We start from the raw sequence: 23,236 nt of genomic DNA, 5'->3' as shown, positions 1-23,236 counted from the left end.
CACTCTCCTTATCGTTCATCATTCACTTTGCGTAATACCACTTTAAAAAACTGACTTCTGAATTGTTGGAATTATCTATTAGAATTTACTCAAAAACGAATTTTTTTCACAATTTGATCTACCGTATGCTGCTAAATTTTCGTACATGAGAAAAAATGAATATTTGAAAATTAAAATTTAATGACGAAAAGTATGTTCAAACACCATTATTTCAGATAGTAATGAGTATTAACATCAAAAACATATTTTATATCACACAATATAAAAAAATTTAAATAATTTTTTTTAAAAATTTGAATGAGACTAATATTTTTATAATATAATTTAAAAAGTGTCGGTTTGTGGTCCCGTGGTTAGTGTCACGGACTTTTAAGTCAGAGTTTCTCGGTTCGAACCAACTCTACCAATATCTAATAATGAGCCGCTTAGGCTCACAGAAATAGTATGAAATTGAAATATTTGTGTAAATAATAAAAACACAAATATTTATCTTTTCTTTAGTTAATGTAGAAATAACAAACCACTCAATCGTCTTGATAAAATATATTTATCAAAGTAATTACTTTCCTCAAAAGAGTTTGAAGGACATAAATAAGGTCCTAATTAGAAACCATGGAAATAATTTTGTACGATTATTATGATAAATGATGAAACAGATGGCTATATTACCACATTACAAGGAGACTTTGAAAATTATTTGATGATAAAAAAAACTTTTAATAATTTTATCATATAAATAAAACCTTTGAACTTATGATCCTTTATTTATTGTTTTTGGGTTTGTGGTTGGGTTAGGTTAGGTTAGATATGATGAAATTGTAAAAGAAAAACACTTGTTTTTTACCACTTGAGTTTATTTTATTATGACTACTTTCGGAAGCTATTCAGTCTCTCTAATTCAGGTCTAAAAATAAACGATTGGTTTTAATTTAGACCAGAAAATGGAAGCTTAGCTTCTGGAACTAGTCACGATAAAAATAAACTTCAGTGGTAAAAAATAATGTTTTTCTTTTACAACTAATGTTATCTTTGTAATAGTCTTTACAATACCAATGTTAATATTAATTGACATTTTTTTTCAGCTGCGATATACTGTTTTTTTGTTTGCTCAAGCATAAGAGTTTACTCTCCAATATAAGATAACATTAAATATATGTTTATTTATTGATCTTTAAAATCAAACACATATTTATTTGTCCACTTAGTTGTATTTAACAATTGTGTTTTTTTAAAATAAAATACAACGAAATAGACTCAAAAAATCTGTGTTTGATTTGAATAAGAATACATAAATGAAAATGGGTTCTACAAATTAAACGCCAAATCAATAAATAAAAGAAACGTTTTCAGTTTAAATGTGAGTAAAACGAATTAAATTTTAGTCAAGTATATTAAATTAAATAATTAGTACAGTAAATTAACGAAAATCGTCAATGCATTATTACATGCCAACATTTTTTGGGCCACCCAAAATACTATTTAACTTTTATTTAATAATAAAGTAAAAAACTAATGTTGCTGAACTTTTTGAAGCATCTAGTAATTCACTTCCATTAGTTATTAAGTTTTAATGTTTTTTAAAAAAATCTTTCTCAATAAACGAGTAATACAATAAATTTTAGTATAGTGAATACATAAGTAAAATTATTATAATTTTAGTAAATTATATTTCTTTATTATAGGGTGGCTCAAAAGTAAGACATTGTCAATATTTTGATAATAATTAAATATTTAAAACGTTATTTGTTCAACTTATACATATGCAAAAAGATTTTATTGTTTATATAATTGATAGTTTTTTTTTTGATAATTATATTATTCTCAAAACCTGATCAACTTTGGTTTCTTAATGCTATTAGTTGTTGCATCGTCCAACCTGGGGCGTTTCAGGGGCCGGTTGGTAGAGTCAAACTTCTTGGTGAAGTTGAAGGTATTTCCAGCAGCGAAACCGAAGAGACTGTCGGACCGCTTGGTCGGTCTGCCAGTCGAGACTTCCTTCGGTGGGTTTCCATCTACAGCAGTGCGGAACCTGCGCAGGTTGAGGGGGTCACATCGCTTGGAGACACGCTTGTACCTGCGCAGCCTGCTCCTCAGAGCTTTGTCTCCCCTTATGACGTCAGCCCAGATGGGATCTACTTTAGAAGCAGCGGACAGAGACTTGTCATCTAGTTTCCTGGAACAATAAAAACAAAATAAATTAGACAAGAGAAAACAAAGTAATTATAACCATTATAAGATAACAAGACAAAAGTAATCTTTTACAAGACCCAGTGATACATACCTGAATATGATTGAAGCAATCTCGATAGGTAATCTGGTCACCAAGTCCACGTAGCCAGTGACGACACGAGAAGCTCCCATGACGCACAGCAGAGAATAAAACGTATCCATAGTTCGTAATATATATCACACTCGGTAATTAATATTCGAAAGCTTTGGTTTGTTTTTATATTTTATCAACGAAAAGCTCGTTGGGCCTTGAATTTTTAGGTACCGTGTCACAAACACCTAAACCGTTTTTTGCGTGATTTCAGATCCTGAAGATACCATTCAATATTTTATTTGAAACAATTTACAGATTATGAATATAATTAGACACACTTACAATAACTTTTAAATGATTGGCAATTTCCTATTTCAATTTTTTGTCAAATTTATTTATTTATCTACAAAAAATTCTCAAAAAATATACAAAATAGGGAAATTTCCGATCCACTCTACGAAAAAAAATGGATCAAAATTACAACGATTAGTGAAAGAAATGTCAATACTAAATTAAAAATGTTTTTTAAAGAAACTTAAGTCTGGTAAAAATAAAATTTATATTTACACTAAAATTTATTGATCGGATGCAGCCAGGGTGAACGCCGTTGAAGTGCGTTCCTTCAGACGAATGAGTAAAAAATTGTTGTTTCACTAAATTTAAGATGAAGATATTGTTCATATACATATCTTTATCTATAGATATACAAATGTAAGGATGAACTAGGGCTATTGTCCAAAATCTACGTGATCGGAGGGCATGTATGACAAAATGTGTTTTATTGTATTACTTAACGACCAAGTGGATTTATTGCAACACTGTTTATCATGGCCCTAATTACGCTTCCCTGTAAAAGTTTTATAGCTTATATCTACTCATGAGTGAATTTACTATTTATGTTTAAAATGACTGCAATTTCTTGTAATTCATAAAAATTCCAGGTAAAAACACTCGCTACCTCGCTAAAGGTATGAATTTATACAGTTGACTAGATTTATGGATGTGAAGAAAACTAGAAGTGTATGTTAGTACAGAAGAGTGTAGTGTTCTATCCTCTCTGCTTACACCTGCAGAAAAATACATGACTTTAGTAATAGAAGTAAAAAACGAGAGTTCAATAATAATGAGCTTATATTTCACAAATCCCTCAACAGATGGTGTCACAATCGATCATACTTTCGATACAAATGTATCGAAAAACCTTACCGGTATGCAGAACTAATAAGACCATTGCAAATACACAGGTTTTAAGAATCAATGCAATATGGAAGTTCAATAACCGGTAGAATGGTGAACGTTACACAAGTGTATAATGTGATCGCTTAAGGCAGCAAAATTTCAGGTCGTGGGATGCTTCATATTTTCATCTTCTTTCATAAAAAGGGAAGAACGATATATCGCTCACTCCTTTCAAGAACGCTATAAATAAAAAAATCATCAATTTTCAGTTGTGCATGTTTTCGGAATGCCCAGAAAATGTACTACCATATATCCCAGCAAGAGACATATTTTTAACTTAATATTTACCCGCTACAGGGCAGAATGTGTTGTTTTCGTATTTTGAAGAAAAGGTATTGTTTAATTATTTTTTTTTTTAATACTAAATATTTTTCAAATGAAGAAAAAACATTCAGGTTTTACCTAAAAAGATCTGTTGCACAGTAAAAAGTTCATTAAGTTGCTTGATATTTATTTTTAATTGATTGTATTTTAATTTTAAACTTTAAAAACGTTCTCCTGAAAAATCAAGTTTTTTTATTTATGACGTTCATGAAAAGAGTGAGTGATATGCTTCATATCAAGTTAAGACATCTTTAAATGTGAATAAATAGCTTTATGATAAGTGATGAGGGATTCAATTATGAACAGGTATTTCAGTCCTTGTTTTAAGAAGGACACATTGAAATTTCAGGGGATGTGAAAATGTCACGGGTGTCTGGTGTTTTAGAGGAAAAGTGTCTGGTGTTGTGGAAATAAAAGAAAATATAAGAGCAAGAGAATGTCTGTAAGGTTAGCCTAGAAGCGTATTTCCAAACTATGCCCCATCGCAGCTGTCGGCCTTTGTACACATTGTGAATCGGGAACATATTTTTTATTTATTTATATTTATTCGTTTTTAATTAAATTATTATAAGACTTTAAGTTTTTTGGATTATGTAAATTTTCAATGTTATTCATTATTTTGCCTTTGTGTGGTAGGTACTGGGTGTAATAATTTAAGTTTATGCGAGTTGAATGAGTGATTTGTATCTATTTTGTGATTTGCAAATTCTAAAAAATAATTACGAACAAGACCGCTACGACGTTTTTTTTATTATTATCTTTAAAATTCTCGCAGTTCGGCTTTCATATTTTATATCATAATGTCCACACAAATACCACTTTTTGCAATATCTCCTTTTTGATTTAGATTATATTTCGGCCCGAAGATGGAAGCATGGCTTCCGAAAGTAGTCGTTAAAATAAAATAAATATAATTTCATCTTCTAACCCTTATCCGCACCCAATGGTGCATAGGGCACTGCATCATATAAACGCAGTGTTATTTTTATCTTTAACACATGAAAGAAAGGTGATCAACCCTTTGCTCCAGGTAGGGTATTATTGAATAAATATTAGAGTGAAAATATCACTTATGTTTATTTGACCCCCCCCCATGGGAATCGAACCCGGGACTCAAGAACGACAGCCGAACGTAGTAACCATTACACTACGGAGGAGGACATATAACTCAAGTGGTAAAAAACCAGTATTTTTCTTTTAAAATTTGTATATATCATTGTGTAGATAGCTGCAGCAGCGTATGGTTTGGATATACGCACCCACTTTTCGCATCCCTAAGAAACCTTTTACTGCGGGAAGATTGGAAGGGAAGAGACAAGAGGGAAAGTGGCTGCACTAATAGACAATTTAATTCTCTTGTATAAATAACGTGGGGGTGCGGTACCCTTAAACTCGATTCAGTACTGCAACATGTCGCGTTTCAGATATCTCGACATCTTTTTCTTTTTTGTATTATATTTTTTCATTTCTAAAATATATTTTGCTTGGTAAATACCACTATTATATTCAAAAGTGGTATTTACCAAGTAAATGTTGAATTAAAAATGTATAAATATTACCACAAAGCGACTGCCATATTAATTAATGAAATTATATTTTTTCTTCTCTTTTATCTCTTATTTTTTTCATTTCATTCAATAAAAAAGAAACGTTTTTATAATATTTTTGGTTATCCAATTTCTTGTTCACAAAATTGGGTTTCTCCACTTTTTTCCGTGTTTTTATTTTGTTTCATTTTTTATAACAAGTGATCACTTTGTAACGTGTAACATTCACCATTTTTCAGATGATTGACAACCACATGACTCATTTTTTTTTGTAAACTGTTAAGTTATGTTTAATTCGTCTTTTTGAATAGCTTAATGTCCGGGTAATTTTGAAATCTAACTACGGCTTATGCAACTCCGCTTATCATGGCCCTAGTTATGCATATACATTAAAAATAAATCCACTCGTGAATGGATTTACTCTTTATGTTTAAAGTTACTTTAATTTATGTAATTCATCAGTGAAAATTTTAAGCTTTCACGTACGTGAAGCGTGCGAGTTTGCTTAACGGTTCGTAAATACCCAGACTTCCATACTCATCTTCATATATCGCTCACTTCTTTCAAGAACGTCATAAATCAAAAATCGTCAATTTTCAGTTGTGCATGTTTTCGGAATGCACAGTGAATGTACTATATACCAGCAAAAGCAGGATATTTTTAACTTAATATTTACCCGCTACAGGGCAGAAAGTGTTGTTTTTGCATTTTGAAGCAAAGGTATCGTTTAATTATTTTTTAAAAAATACTTAATATTTTTCAAATGGAGAAAAACCTTCAGGTTTTACCTAAAAAGATCTGTGGCACAGTAAAAAGTTCAATAAGTGGCTTGATATTTATTTGTAATACATTGTATTATATTTTTTATCTTTAAAAACGTTCTCCTGAAAAATCAAGTTTTTTGATTTATGACGTTCTTGAAAGGAGTGAGTGATATGTTGAACCAGGGCCCTCCAGCAAATACACTTACCACTACACTATTGAGGTGGGCTTTATTTTACTTAACATAACAATTAATATCTGTACCGTTTTTTGAACTATGGCATTTTAGATGATGTGAAAATAGTTGATATATTTGTTTTCTCTCTCAAAGGATAATCAGTTTTCACGGGTCCTGAAATATTCAACCCGAAAAAAATCCTAAAAACTTTTCTTTTGGAACTGCGTAAATAAGTTAGATTCTCTGAATACATATATCATTACTAATCTAATAATCTAGATGACGTGTCTGAAAAATGTTGTAATATTGAAGCCAAACTAACTAAATTTCAAATTTTATTATTCCTTTGAAAACGTCCCCTTGTTTCCCAGATGGAAATTTATTTCATATTAAATTTTAGTATTTCAAAGGGCTTTAACAAAAAAGCAGTATACTATCAAACTTACGCAAAATTATAAGACTACGGGCATGCAACCTCGATTGCCCTAGGTATTACTGCTATTCTCTATTTTCTCTGTTTTATTAATATTAATAAGTTCGCTTTTAAATATATTCCTTTATCTTCTTTCACTCTCCTTCAAAGAATAATGATTAAAAAAATTCCATTGTTTTTCGACATTTCAACATAGATGAAGAATAATATGGAAGTCTGGGCATTTACAGGACTTACGACCGTCAAACAAAGGTTTGGTTATGTGATCAATTTACATTCGTGTCCTATTAAAAAAATCTACTCACGATGGACAACTACATTACTCAATTATTTTTAAACTTCTAGATATATTGATCAAACTCGTAACAGAGTGTGCGCAAGATCATAATAGCCATCTATGGTGGGATGAGAAAAGCTGTAATGAAGTAGAGACTCTTTCTATTTATATATGAGGTCCGAAGTTTTGAACAAGTATTTAAACAGACTCAAAACGTTGTAAATAACAAATTGAGTATTATATAAATAGGAGAGCGTAGCAATTTTACTTTGGTTTAAATTTAACCTGATGATGGAATGGTTAATCCGAAACCGTTAGTCATGAATAGTGTTTTTAAGTGGTATTACATAAAGTGAACAATATATGAGTCGATGGTTGCTTCTCGTTGGAAGGGACAAGGTAGAAAGTGAATTAATTAAAGTCCAGGTGTAATTATTTTATTGTAAAACCTTTATACTGAAAATTGTTATTGTTTCTATAGTATGTACTGTATTTAGTCTAATAATAAAAAATTGTTTTAACATGTAAGTATTTCGTCTCAACACAGGACATGCCGAAAGAGCCGCAATACAAATATTAAAAAAAAAAGTATGTATCTATGAAATAAATAAATAAATAAATAATGAAAAATGTATTATAATACTAAAATAATAAAATCATCAACAAATGCAAGGAGAGCTGTTGAAAAATCAACTGTTAATAGAATATATTAAGTATTATTTCTATCATGCGAGAGTATTTAAATAGTTAAGATAAAAAACAACAACGATAAAGCTCCACTGAAAGCTCCACTCTCGAGGTTTTCAACCCTGTTCAAATATTCAGAATAATTCCAGTTTCTATCCAACATCGCTTGCGTTTATCTCGTTGCGTTATACGAACCAGCAGTGAAATAAACGCTTGGAAATTTATGATAATATTTCTGCCTATGTATGGACGTGTATGTATCCATATGTTTAAAAAATTATTATTATTTTCCTGGATACAATATTGAATAATTATGTAGATTGCCCAGAGCTTTTATCACACATCAATTTTAGAGTCCCGGGAGCACAGATCAGAAACAAAAACTTATTTAAAATCCCTAAAATGCACACAAAGTCCTACCAAAATTCATTTTTAAATCGAGCCTGCGATATGTGCAATGTAATGCTTAATGAAATGGACATCAATAATGTTTCTTTGAATAAGTTTAAGAGAAATATATTAGATGTCTATTTGACTAGTTGATAAAGAAAATTTCTGTTATTTGATAAAAACATGTAATATAAGTTTATTATATAATTATATTTTTATGTGAAAGACAGTTTATTTTTATTTTTAGATTTTATTAGTTTCAACAGTCTTCACTTAAGTGAAAACCTCTAATTGGAATGTTATTTTTTTAATTTAATTAAATTATGTTATTTTTATATTCTCAATATTATTAACATTTAAAGCATTTACTTTGTGGCTAGTCATTTTTACTTATTTTTTTTTTTTACAAAAATGTTAAAAAAATTAGTATATAACCACTCACCGAGATTTTTACGTCTACCGGTTTCGAGACGTACCCGTCTCTTCGTCAGGACAATCACTAACACAGCATGTGCTGTGTTAGTGATTCCAAACTCGTGTTAAAAAGAAAGAGAGGATTATTCCAACCCCTGTCAACACAAACACGTCAGGACAATCACTAACACAGCATGTGCTGTGTTAGTGATTGTCCTGACGAAGAGACGGGTTCGTCTCGAAACCGGTAGACGTAAAAATCTCGGTGAGTGGTTATATACTAATTTTATTAACATTTTTGTAAAAAAATAAATAAGTATGTTATTTTTGTTAAATATTCTGTTGGTTTTCCAATAAATAAATAAATAAAATAAAAATATGTCTTCAATTTCACAACAATTTGAGTGTGTCCAAATACGTAATTGTTCACAAATCTGGGTTTCTACACCAAGAAGTTATTTCTACATTTTTACTAGTATACCGGCTTCAAAATAGTTATTCTTCGTCAAAATCATTTAAGATCACCATAAAAGAGCTTTGATTATTATGCGATAAAGTTGTACAATCTACTTCAATTATCCATAAAATCATTAAATACCAAAAGCAAGAAAAAAAGAGCAACTTAGAAATGGATAATGGAGCTGGGACTATTTGAAATAAATAGCATCATTCGGCCATGTTTTTTGATTGGAGTTGCATTTATTATTTATTATTCTTTTATGTACAAGGTTTAAAGATCCATCAGTAGATTTTCGTTTCTTCTATCTTCAACATGGTTTATTTTAATCTGTGTTGGAAACAGGATATACAATCTAGTGTGGGCCAATCAGGAACTTCTCAGCATTTGCTCATTGCTGGAAGAAAACTACGTAAAACTAAGAAGAAGCCGGACTGTTGACTGTCGTCGACAGACCTTCCATTCCACTAGAAGAGGGTTCGTCATTTTGTGTCCTAACTAATTAGGTCATGTTGTATTTGATTGAATCGCATAAGAATGAAGAATGAAAAGAGTATGGAATAATAAAAAAATATATTCTCAATATTATTAATATTTAAAGCATTTACTTTGTGGTTAGTCATTTTTATTTATTTATTTTTTTACAAAAATGTTAATAATACCAGTACCATTTGGGTAGTTTTGAGTGTGTAAATGGTGCTTTGGTGGTGAAGGGTGGTATTGTTTGCATGCTGTGGTAGTGATTATCCTGACGAAGAGACGGGTACGTCTCGAAACTGGTAGACATAAAAATTTTAGTGAGTGGTTACATACAAATATTATTAACATTTTTGTAAACAAAATAAATAAGAAAAAATAAATGTTTTGAATACTGTAAGAAGATTTAAATATATTTATGATGTTAATTAAGTGTGAAAATAAGGTTGTTTTAAATGAAATCTGACACAAACTATTATTTTAATTTAATACAAACTACTAAGGCCACGAAAGAAATAAAAAAAAACGAAAAAATAAAACTTTTTTTTTCAGTAAAATGTACCTTTGAGCATAAGAAACCTCAGGAGTTATTTTATAATTATAATTTGTAATGAAATGTGTCTTAAAATAAAATAAATATTTGTAAGGATATCATTGACATGCTTTTCAGATTATATAAATATATTAATTAAGGAAAACTTAAAAATAAAATGTTTATAGCTTAATTAATATAATATGGCACGTGTAAGATGAATAGGGGTGAAATATTCAATACGTCGTTTGATTATCAGGAGGTTAAAATATATGATGGTATTTATAATATACCACCTGATTTTAATTATCTCCGTTGGGTAAGCAAAGGCTTTGATCCCTTATTAAGGTTTACAAAACACAGGATAAATAATTTGAAGGGAAGAGTTGTTTTGAAAATTCAATATTCTTGATATAAATCGTTATCCATTATTAATTCTCGAAATGAACTAAACGAATGATATAGAGCTGGGAACAATAGTACAAAGACATAAAACAGAACAGCAAAAATTAAGTCTGAATAACACCAGTTCGTGAGACATCTCTGACATCAATCATCTTTTGTAAAATAACGATGGATTTTTTTTTAAAAATATATGTATGTTTTATAAAAGAAAAACATTTGCTTTTTACCACTTGAGTTATATTTATTTTATTATAACGACTAGTTTTGTAAGCTTTCCTTCGTCTTCAGGCCTAAATATAAACTATTTAAAGAACAGATAATTAATTATGCTTTAGTTTATATTAAGCCCTGAAGATGGAATCATAGCTTCCGAAACTAGTCGTTATTATTAACGGATATGAGGAAATGCTTGAATGTGGAAGAGGCGAAGAATGTTTGCAAAGAAAGAGTGGTGTAGCGTGTGAAGGTGAGCATGTTAGTCGGAAACGATAAAAGTTGATACCTGTATTAAATATTGTATAAAATATATATTAAACGATCGGTGCGGTCAATAATTTTATGTTTGATAATATAAAAAAGAAATAAATACAGTAGCAAATGAATAACACAGCTGGAAATCCATTTTGCTGGACGCAATTTCCTCTTAAAAACAGGCCTATACCAAGAAGAAGACGATAAAAAATAAGAAATAAATAAAAATAATAATCTAATGTTAATTTTGATCTCCCTGGAAATTAAACTTTGCATCTGCAATACGATAACAAAACACAGTAATTATTGCTTTGCGGATACTCCAATATCACCTTAAATATATAATAAAATAAAAAATCTTACTGTTTTCGTCGATAATTTCTTCAGCATCGCACTTCAAAGCTGTAAAAATATGTGTACAAGTATGTACTTATTAGTATTTTCTTCAACGTAACTTTGCAAACAGCCACCCTCAAGACGTGGGGGGTTGGTTTTCCAAACTCGTGTTAAAAAGAAAGAGAGGATTATTCCAACCCCTGTCAACGCCAAATGTTATATTTCCGCTATCTGGATATTTTGAAAGAATACAGATTATTTACTTAGCTAAATATTAAATCGCTTAAACGACAAAGAAAATAAACGTTCGCAAACAATGTTGCCGAGGAAATTGAAGCGGAATTTCTTAACAAATTTACTTTTTAAAAACAAGAAAACGCCATTTGAGACGTTTTGACGTGAAAAACGCCGCGTTTGTTTATTAAAAGAATAAACCTAAAAATTTGATAGAAGTAAATTTAAGGTTTGGGATTGGGTAAACTGAACTAATATTAAACCGACCAATAGAAAAGCGCTTTATACAAAGAGAAAATAGCATTTTTACGATTCTCTTATAAAATGTCTTTAAGATCTTCAACGTTTAAATGCACAACATTTGTTTAGAATGTACATACTTATGGATATTGGATATTTTTTTAGAATAAATTGATAAATTTTATATATTATTTTAACTCCCTGCCTTTCAATGACTCTTTTCTTTTCAGAATAATGTATATTTTTCTAAGATAAATTTATTTTTTCAGTAAGAAACTGAAAACTGTAATTTTTTTCAGTAAAAAAACAGTTTTTAGTAAAAAAAATCAAATAAGTCAAATGTTCATTCATTTCATTCAAACCTTTATACGCACCCAATGGTGCTAAGGCACTGCATCATATTAACGCAGTGTTATCTTGATCGATAACTCATAAAGGAAAGGTGATCAGCCCTCCCATTCAGGTACCAGTCCAGGGTAATTTTGAATAAATATTAGAGTGAAAAATCCCTAATTTTTATTATTTGTAATAGTTAAAAGGTAATAGTTAAAAGAGGGTAGGTTAAAGGGTGTGTCTTTTTTGTGTGTGTTTTTTTTTTCTTTTTCATACAAACTTTAAACTGGCCTAGTTTTTAGCAAGTTAATGGAATAGTGGCATTTTTAAGTCAAATTACCTTAGAGAAACGCCAGATTATCCAAAAGCGTTCATTTTATCAGATTCCAAAAACTACCCCTAGTTGTTCCTTTAACCATAGGGTGTGTCTTTTTGTCTTTTTTTTGTATTTTTCCGTATACAAACATTAAACTGGCCTAGTTTTTAGAAAGTTACTGGAATAATGGCATTTATAAGTCAAATTACTTTAGAGAGACGCCAGATTATCCAAAAGCGTTCATTTTATTAGATTCCGATAACTACCCCTAGTTGTTCGACTCACTAGCAACCCTTTCACGTTAGATTTCACCCCTAGAGTTCCAACAAACGAATACATATTTATGTACATTTGTGAGATTCAAATAAAGCTTTAACATCCACAGTTAGGTTTATTTACTTTGAAAATTGTTTGCATAGGGGTTCTCTCCGTTTGAATTTAAAGCAACTACTATTACTACATTTCCGGCTCCGTAGTGTAGTGGTAACGCGTCTGGCTTCCGTGCTGATGGTATTGAGTTCGATTCATTTACAACAAGATTTATATAAATGTAAAATACATGCATAAAACACTTTTTTTAACTTTATTAATATAAAAACGAAGTTTTACTTATTTAATACCACTATTTCTTTAAATCTTTTGTAATTAGGTGTTTGAAAATGATGAGGAATGCATCGAAACACTTGTTACAATAGATTTTAATAAAAAGTGGTATTTACCTATTAAAACTTGAATTGAGAATGCATAGATTACTACAAAGTGACCGAATCAATTAATGAAAGTAAAAACGACAAGTTTTGAGAACAATATTTACATTTTAATAAGATGTTTGTTCTCATCTTTATTTGGCCAGCTCCAAGTTTTATTCCCACACATCAGTGTTGGGACGAACACTCCAATATGCACTGCTAGTTTAGATTTCATTGATATTTATTTTAATATGAAGTACATTTCAGAGTTTAAAAGTTGTAACTTCGTATATAAATTTAAAGGATATGGCGGGACTAAAAACAGAGGTTTCATTTTTGTTTCATTGTTTTGAGATTTCGGTTAGTACGTTTTCTTAAATATTTATTTTACCCGGTATATACCACTATTTCTTAAATAATATCGTGGCATTTCAATGCATTCTGCATCATTTTCAAATATCTTTTCTTCCTGGCTCCATTCCAACTTATCGTCATTGTAGACGGTTGGGCTTAGCTCTCCTCATCCTCAGGTTGTAGGCCTTTCTATCGTAGACGATCTTTGTATATTTCTATCAACGTCACCTTGCCATTTTCTCGAATTATGTTATCTTACTGTAGTATCCAAAAAAAATTGGTCTTCCTCTAGACGTCTTTCGATGAAGGTCCATGACGATTGCTTGGTTCACAATGTTCAGGTTCTCTACCTCTTATGTACCCATACCATCCCGATTGCCTTTTCTCTAGCTTTAAAATGATGCCTTTTACATCCATGCTTCCACGTATGCGTGAACTTTTTATTTTGTCTCTAAGAGACACTCCAGCTAACCAATCATTTTTAAACACGATAAATATATCCGGTAAAATAAATTTTACTGCATATATTTTATCTTACTTCTCCTTGAAATTTCAATTTATTTTGTGAATTTATTAACGCTGTAGGAATATAAATATACTACTGAATAACTCATTCGTTTATTGCCTCTGTAATTCTAAATTTTCAGTACACATTTTCTTTCAGTTTCAGAATGAATTTCAGCGCCCAATCCATCGTAAAACAGAATAATCCCCTAACAAAAGCTTCATTTGTTTTCGGACTCAAAGTCACAAAGCTTATTACCTTTCTATTCTCTGTGTTCACTTATTTCTGTGTTAATTTATATATCTTAAAAGTTTTACGTTTTTCTAGGAGGAATTATAAGAATTATCTTCTTCTAGACCCTATTCGCACACAACGGTGCATTGGGCACTGCATCGTATCGATGCAATGTCATCTTGATCATTTATTATACGAAGGCAAGGTGATCATTCCAGGATAATATACAATAAGTATTAGAGTGAAGAACCACTTATATTTATTTTGACCCCCCTGGAAATCAAATCTAGGATCTACAAAACGGTAGCTAAACGCGCTAACCACTACACAATGTAGACGACCAACATTTTGGAATTGCAACAAATGAAAACTTTATTTAAAAAACTTGCTAACTGACTATCACGCCATTACGCTATAGGGGTAGGCAGGGAGAATAGAACGCCACACCTTTCTGCTTTTACAAACAATCTTCAAATTCCAAATTCATGCATCTCCTCATACATACTCGCCGATTATTTTGACTCTTAATCTGACCACTATTAAGTATTTTACATACTTTGTCATTCCTCGGCCTTCTTCTGCTCTTATTTTCATTTATATTCGCCTCAAAAATTTGTTTAACTATTCTTTCTTCACTCATTTGTTCCAAATGTCCTGACATTTATTAAATTTCTCCCTGAACTTTCAATGTTTTCGAATTTAGTACATAAACCCTGATGATGACAAGGTTCTTGTCGAAACCGGTTGGATAAAGTGTATCAATAAAAAGTGGTTAAAACAAAGATGTTTTATTTTATGAAGTTTATAAAATGTGCCACAAAGTATCTGCGTAAAACATTCAAGAAAATAATTGGTGAATGTTACGCGTGTGTAAAGTGATCACTTGACCAAGTTTATGACGATCGTAAGCCTTGTAAATGCTTAAAATTTCATTTTATTCTTCATCTATGTTTCAGTATTTGAAATAAATGACTCCTTAGTAATGTGAGATGAGAATTATTTTTTATATGAGGTTTACAAAAACGTGAAAATTTTAATCTTTCGCTCAGAACGGAAGAGGGATATTAGCATTCTCAACTTTTCAAGGAATGTTGCAATATATTCCGGACTCGAGAGAGGAATGCAACGGAAAAGATTAAACGAAAGGTCAAAAGTAATAGTCCTCTTGGCGCTGGAAGGAATATCCGGATTAATCAATTTATGCAGGGTTTTTTTTAAGTAGGGAAAAGCGTATCGCTCACTCCTTTCAAGAACTTCATAAATCGAAAATCGTCAATTTTCAGTTGTTCATGTTTTCGGAATACCTAGAAAATGTACTATATCCCAGCAAAAGTGGCATATTTTTAACTTTTAAATATTCACCCGCTACAGGTAATACAGTAATACAGGTACGCTCTCTGATTGGCCGATATGGGTCAGAATACAAGTTTCATGAATATAGCGGAATATGAAATACAACGCTGATTTAAAGTATTTTTTAGCACGGTTTTAAATTATATACATATTTTAAACAATAAAACCCACAATTAGTATTCCGATAGAGTATTTATTTTTAAATCTTATACAATTGGACCTGGCGAATTTTGAAAGTAGGCGACACATATTATATATGTAAATAAAAGAAGAATTCAATCCAATAACCGTGTTTAATTTTGGGTTTATTACCCAACAACATATTTGTTTGTGTGTAAAGTGATCATTTAAACCAGCCTATGACGGTCGTCAGCCCCGTAAATGCCCAGACTTCCATATTCTTCTTCATCTTTGATGAGATGTCAAATGATAATATGAAAATAACTCCTATAATTGGAGATAATCCAGATTTTGTGAACAAGTATTTGGACACACTCAAAATGTTGTAAACATATTTGTTGTTCCTTGCGAAACTGTTTTGTCAAATGTGTTTTTCACAACCTTCTCTCTGACGACAGTCCCGTCAAAAGCGATTAAGGAGCGTCTACTGTATTTATTTTTTAATTTTCCATATCAATGGTCCGGTTTTTTAAAATAAATATACCCAATCCCTGCGCGCTTCGTGGCACAGCATATCGCAATGTGAATTTTGTCACATTACCTAATAACCCTGGGATTTAATATCAAAGTGCAAAATCATAAAGCTTTCCTGATTAAACTTTTCGCGACCCAAATACAAAGTTGTCAAAACATCAAACATCGCACGATCAAAAGATTCAGCCATCAAATTACTCGAATATATTTCAAAATATCGCTCACTCCTTTCAAAAACGTCACAAATCAAAAATCGTAAATTTTCAGTTGTGCATGTTTTCAGAATGCCCATAAAATGTCCTATATCCCAGCAAAAGTGGCATATTTTTAACTTAATATTTACCCGCTACAGGGCAAAAAGTGTTGTTTTGCATTTTGAAGAAAAGGTACTGTTTAGTTATTTTTTTAAATGTACTAAATATTTTTCAAATAGAGAAAAAACCTTCAGGTTTTATCTTAAAAAATCTGTTGCACAGTAAAAAGTTCAATAAGTGGCTTGTTATTTATTTTTAAAACATTGTATTATATTTTTAAACTTCAAAAACGTTCTACTGAAAAATAAAGTTTTGATTTATAACGTTCTTGAAAGGAGTGAGCGATATAACATGACACAATTTGAAACAGCTCTTTTTTATTATAAATTATTTTGCATTTCACAACATTTTATAAATACAAAAACAAAAATATAAATAAAATATAAATATTAAAAAATATCATACAAAGGCATGACCTGTGTGTGGGTATACAATATATTTCAGGTCATAGTAAAAAGCACTGGCAAGAATACAAAAGATATTATAATAAGTAGAACTAGAATAAAAGTATTAATATAAAATACAAAAAAATACAAGATACTTATCTAACAGGAAACAACAAAAAAAAATTAAAAACAAATAAAATCATCTTACCTTACTTATCGTACTTTTGATTTAAAAATGGCTTTAATTTTTCGATACTGGAAACGTTTGATGCTGGAAACGTTTGCCACTTCATATCATTAATATATCACCACAAGTAAATTATTCAAGAATTTGCGGTAATCCTCGATGTTACGATGTGGGTATTCTCTTACAAAAATAAACGTATAATTTCCCAACATTTAGCTTAAGAGTTTGCATAAACGAATTAATTTATTTCATACATATTAAAAAATAAAAAAAATGGAAAATTCACTTTTCTTAGTTTTTTAAGTGGCATATTCAAGTGTTTAATTTAAAAAAAGAATCAACATGTCATTCCACAAAGTTAATGCCGAATCAATAAATAATACACCTTTCTAATATTTTTAATTGAACAATGCTTCTGAAGCAATAAAAATAAAATAAAATTTATGAAGCAATAATATATAATGTATGCTTATATATATTCTTCAAACCCTTATCTGCACCCAATGGAGCATAAGGTACTGCATCATATAAACACATTTTGATCGTTAACGCATAAGAACATGTTAAGTGAAGAAAAGGTGATCAGCCCTCCGCTTTTTTTTGTGCACTGACAGTTTAGCTTCCGCTGATAGGTTTTTATTTGCTATAACTGATTTCAGTTCACCATTAACTTTGTTCCCAGCATTCACTCTCCTTTCTAAGTCTTTAACAACCTTTCCATCCCTAGAAAATATATATATATATATATATATATATATATATATATATATATATATATATATATATATATATATATATATATATATATATATAAAAATATATATATATATATATAAATATATATATATATATATATATATATATATATATATATATATATATATATATATATATATATATATATATATATATATATATATATATATATATATATATATATATTTATATATATATATATTTATATATATATATATATATATATATATATATATATATATATATATATATATATATATATATGCATATTTTTCAAAATATATATGTATATATTGTATATATTGCGTATATGTAAGTGTGTATGATCTACATTTTAAAATGATTTAATTAATGTAAGGAGAATAATTTATTTTACGTTTTTCTCAATTTCAATTAATCATTGTTACAGTTTTTTCCTCTCTCTATGTACATTTATTTTATTATTTTATTATTATAACAATGTATTTTGGTTATTGAGCTAAAATCACAAACAAATGAGTGGAGATTAAATAAAAAAACAGAATCGCAAAATTTTATTATGTGCTATATATAAAAAATATTTGATGAGATGTCTGAATATAAGAATATGTAATTATCTATGATTTTAAATGATGTGTAAATATCAGTTTGTATTAAATTTAATATAAGCTAACTTAAAAAAGTACAATAGAATAAAAATAATGTAACAGCATTAAAACATATGTATATATTGCAAGGTTTGAATCACACGTAAATATACAGGACATTTTAATTAAATAATCCCAATCACTTGTAAAACGCAATAAAAGCTTTATATACTGGGTCCAATTTAATGAAAACGGTCATGTAAGTCTAAATACTCCCTTTTAAACTCCTTTTTTACCTTTCATCAACGTTTTCCAACCGCAAAACGTCGTTAAATTACAATAAAGACTTAAATAATAAAAAAATATATAAAAACAATAATTATTCATTCAAAGGACTTAAGGGTAGAAATATTCCACTCCACAAAACAGGCTTTAGGGCATTATTACCAATTTGTTCAACTCATTTGTTTATTTTTACTTGAATTTGATGAGGGTATGGAAACATAATAATTATATTTGGTATAGTTTTAATATTTTATAGAGGCAATATTTTACTCAATTTATTACTGTAATGGGCAAAATTATCATTGTGATATTTAGTAATATGATGTAAAAACAAATTATATTTATTTTTAGGTTTTATAACTTGAGATGAAACAACATTTGGAGTGTGTCCAAATACTTGTTCACAAAAATCTGGATTATCTCCAATTACAGGAGTTATTTCCATATTATTTTTTGACATCTGATCAAAGATGATAATAAAAAGCTCAATAAAAAGCTTCTTTTCATTTCACCAATAGATGTCTCAAGTGAAGTTCTAATGATTCAAGAAAATCGTTTTGAAATTGGTATATATATAAATATAGAACTTTCAAGAATCTCGTCTTTGAATCATGAGCACTTCTTCGAGTATATATTTTTAAATTGTAACATTTTTATAAAATACTATAAATAACGTCCAATTTGTTTAAACAAAACCATTGTTTTGATGTTGGTATTAGTGGTCCAGGAGTTTAAGAAGGACCCGTAATAAAAGGGAATTTATGTTCGCTGTAAAGTTAAACTTTTGAAGGTAAACACTAAATCCTTTTCAAAGCCTCCTCTGACAATTGAATTGAAATAGGGTTTTGTCGTAATTGTTGAATTATTTAACTACTCTCATTTCCATCAAGTATTGGGTAGGTCAAGAAGAGATATATCGCTCACTCTTTTCAATAACGTCATAAATAAAAAAACTTGATTTTTCAGGAGATCGCTTTTAAAGTTTGAAAATATAATAAAATGTTTTTAAAATAAATATCAAGCCACTTATTGAACTTTTTACTGTACAACATATATTTTTAGGTAAAACATGAATGTTTTTTCTTTATTTGAAATATATTAAGATCATTTAAATAAATAATTAAAAAATACCTTTTCTTCAAAATGCAAAAACAGCACTTTCTGCCCTGTAGCGGGTAAATATTAAGTTAAAAATATGCCGCTTTTGCTGAGATAAAATACATTTTCTGGGCATTCCGAAAACATGCACAACTAAAAATTTACGATTTTTGATATATAACGTTGAAGGAGTGAGCGATATGTCATATTTTTATTGCACCCCTCAACTATGTATTAAGGATCAAGGATTATAATTACTATTGATTTGATAGAATAAGAAGAAGATGATCAAAATAAATTAGTTATTTTAAAATAATTTATATTTGAGGTACTAACATTGTGATTTTCCATTTTATAATTAAAATATTCCTTTATTTTAAAATCACTTTAAATATTTTATTATAACCTAATTAAAATAACATATTTATAGTGATTTTAAAACAAAGTTGTTTTTTAATTATGGTAATTTTTATTTTTGGATTATTTTTGGGACGATATTAAAATAAATACATATTTTAAAAAAAATGCAATGGGATGTTTTCAGGTCCGCTTCCGTAGTTTAGTGGTCAGTACACTTTCTTACCTTACTGGAGGTCTTGGGTTCTATTCCCAGAGGAAGGGGTGTCAAATAATTATTGGTGATTTTTTCACTCTTAATAATTGTTCAATATTACGCGTACTGGTAAAGTGGAGGACTAATCTCCTTTTCTTCATGTATTAACGATCAAGATAACATTTCATTTATATGATGCAGTGCCCTATGCACCATAGGGTGTAGATAAAAAAAAAACAGGTTAAACTCGGCGGCTTGAGTTTGAAAATGGGAATTAAATTGTTGTATGTTGAACATTATTTTTAAATTCAAGCCTGAAAAGGAACTTTAAATTATGCTGTTTCAAATATTATCTGATTTAACCGCTGAAAGTTAAACTCGGTAAACTAACAATACTGAATTATTTTCCACATTAATGTGTTTGTTTATTAACCTTTCCCTTATGGTGCTAAAAACTCTCGCAAGCAACGGTGATTAATGTATTTTATACACCATATGAAAATTTGATCTAAAAACAGTAAAATTTGAATATTCTGCTTTTATTGACTTCAAGTTAAAGTTGAAATTGAACCATTTCGTAATTTTAGCTCTGGTTAGTATCTGAAAATGATTAAAAAAAATACATCACAATTAGCCGCAATAGCTGGCGTAACTACACGACCGCTGCGGAGGACGACCTACACGCTACGACGAGCGCGTGTACGCAAAACACGGCACGGTCACACTGGGAAACATTTGTGTATTGGTGTCGCTGCAAATGAATAAAAAAAATTGACATCTCAACATATATACAGAAGAATATGGAAGTCTGGGCATTTACAGGGCTTACGACATAGGCTGGTTTAAGTGATCACTTTACACACGTAAAACATTCACCAATTCTACTCATGATTGATTTATAAATAAAATATAAATGTAAATCAAATAAACTTAAGTCAAAGTCCCATTTTTAATATTTTTCCCATAAAATCAAACCCAACATAAACACAGTTATCCCCTTCCTTGCTCTTACCCCTCCTTAAAACACCATTACCCCCACCCCTTTCCTTATCGAAACCCGATAACTTGAACACTGTTTCTTTTTTATATACATATATATGTTAAGTCATAAATTAAACCCTGAAGAGGGCAACAGGTTGTTGCCGAAACTAGTTGGTTGTTAATAAAAATGTGAGTGGATCAAAAAAAAAGTCTTTTATTTCTTAAAATAATATAAATGTAAATGCCCAGACTTCCATATTATTCTTCACCTATGTTGAGATGCCAAAAAATAATATGATAAATATCTCCTATAATTGAAGATAATCCAGTTTTGTGAACAGGTATCTGGACACACTTAAAATGCTGTGAATAACTCAATATTATAATACTTTTATGTAATACGTACAAAATATAATAACAGAGAAATACACATATTCTGAGCCCGTATTTATAATAATTTATATTTACATTTTCATTTTTCAAATTGAATTGTAGTAAGTAAAAATATAAGTTGTAGTTATATGTAGTTTATGTAAATATGTACATATCGCCGGGAGGGAAAGGTTGAATACAAAATTAAACATAAGTTAAACCTGCCCCGAAGCTGATGATAATTTGGAAAACCGCTACCAAATTTGTATACCGACTCACCACTCAAATTGTTGGAGAGAAATCCCTAAAAGGTTTGGAAAATTTAAGTCGATTTGGTAAACTGAGTCCCTACGAGCACATACAAGTATATGTGAAACGAGATTTCAGTGTACGTAGATCAAATATTTACGTTCCTGAAATTTGTTTTTCAGTGAAATTTCATTGGCGATTATTAAATAATGCGAGCGTATATTCAGGGATTTTTGTATGATTGGATGTGGGATATTCGTAAAGGGTGTATGAATTTGTAGATTTATATCTAAATTGGTGGCTTTATTTCGAAAATGTTACATATCCATACCGCACATTTTCAAAGGGAAATAATGAAAACTTTCGACAGTGATGTGCGCTGCTTTGAAAATAAATACTCGTTTAGTGTTTCGAATTGGGATTTTTATTTGCAATTGAAAATATTGCTGAAATATATATTACTTCATATTTGTTGGATATCATTAAGTATTTTAAAAATATATAAAAGGACTATTGGATTAAATAATCTCTTTATGCATAAAATGCACTCTCTCTCTCTGGTAATATTCTTCCTTAGATTGTTTTACTTCTTCCCCCTCAACTGAGGGGGAAGAAGTATCAATCTTTACCTGATCCATTACCTTCCTAGTTTTTTATCAATGCGCAGTTACATTTACAACACTTTGATTGTGTCCAAATACTTGCTCACAAATCTGGATTACCTCCAATTATAGGAGTTATTTTTTATTTTTTTTTACATCTCATCAAAGATGAAGAAGAATGTAACACGTGTGTAAAGAGATCACTTAAACCAGCCTATGACGGTCGTCAGGCTCGTAAATGCCCAGAATTCCATATTCTTCTTCATCTTTGTTGAGATATCAAAAAGAATACACTTACATTAATATAAAGAATTGTAAGGATTTAAAAAATTTCATCTCAATAAAAATGAAGAAAAATATAAAAGCATAAGTATTTAAAAGGCTTACGACTTATCATAGGCTGTTTAAATGATCACTTTACACGGTCTTTAAAATGATAATTTAAACCAGCCACAGGGAACATTGTATTTCATTTTCACTGTTTGTATTTCATTTTTAATTTCCAAGTATCGTATTAAACTGTCGATAAAAAAAACGACGAATTCCTCTTCATGTAACATATGTAGAGATTAAATGAAAAATATTGATACATGTAAATACGTCTTTCGTGCTTTTTTTAAAGCATCCCCTTTTAAAACAATCATTGCACGCCCCTGGATAAATGAATTGAAAATCGCATTCCCTTAATCTTGTATTACAAAAATCATAGTGGATACGTTATAAAATTAAAATAAAAATGTCCTGAAATTTCGTTTTGAGCATCTCACCAGAAAAATTATTAAT

General features: G+C 29.7%; 2 protein-coding genes across 2 annotated transcripts in view; both read right to left on the bottom strand.

Moving 5' to 3' along the window:
• The window catches only part of Gyc88E (Guanylyl cyclase at 88E), a 152,830-nt gene that overhangs the window by 37,260 nt on the left and 92,334 nt on the right, over positions 1-23,236 (bottom strand). The gene's annotated exons all lie outside the window — the stretch shown is intronic.
• Positions 1,690-2,432, bottom strand: LOC148301553 (uncharacterized). The gene is made up of 2 exons (XM_088273086.1): positions 2,282-2,432; positions 1,690-2,173 (listed from the first exon to the last, which is right to left on the bottom strand). The coding sequence occupies exons 1-2, from the start codon at positions 2,389-2,391 to the stop codon at positions 1,822-1,824; spliced, it is 462 nt and encodes a 153-aa protein (XP_088129212.1). The 5' UTR covers positions 2,392-2,432; the 3' UTR covers positions 1,690-1,821.

This window comes from Brachycentrus maculatus, unplaced genomic scaffold, assembly GCF_059751285.1.
Source record: "Brachycentrus maculatus isolate JH-2025_06_01 unplaced genomic scaffold, ASM5975128v1 h1tg000543l, whole genome shotgun sequence".
NCBI lineage: Eukaryota > Metazoa > Arthropoda > Insecta > Trichoptera > Brachycentridae > Brachycentrus > Brachycentrus maculatus.
This window is presented reverse-complemented; position numbering and strand designations above follow the sequence as displayed.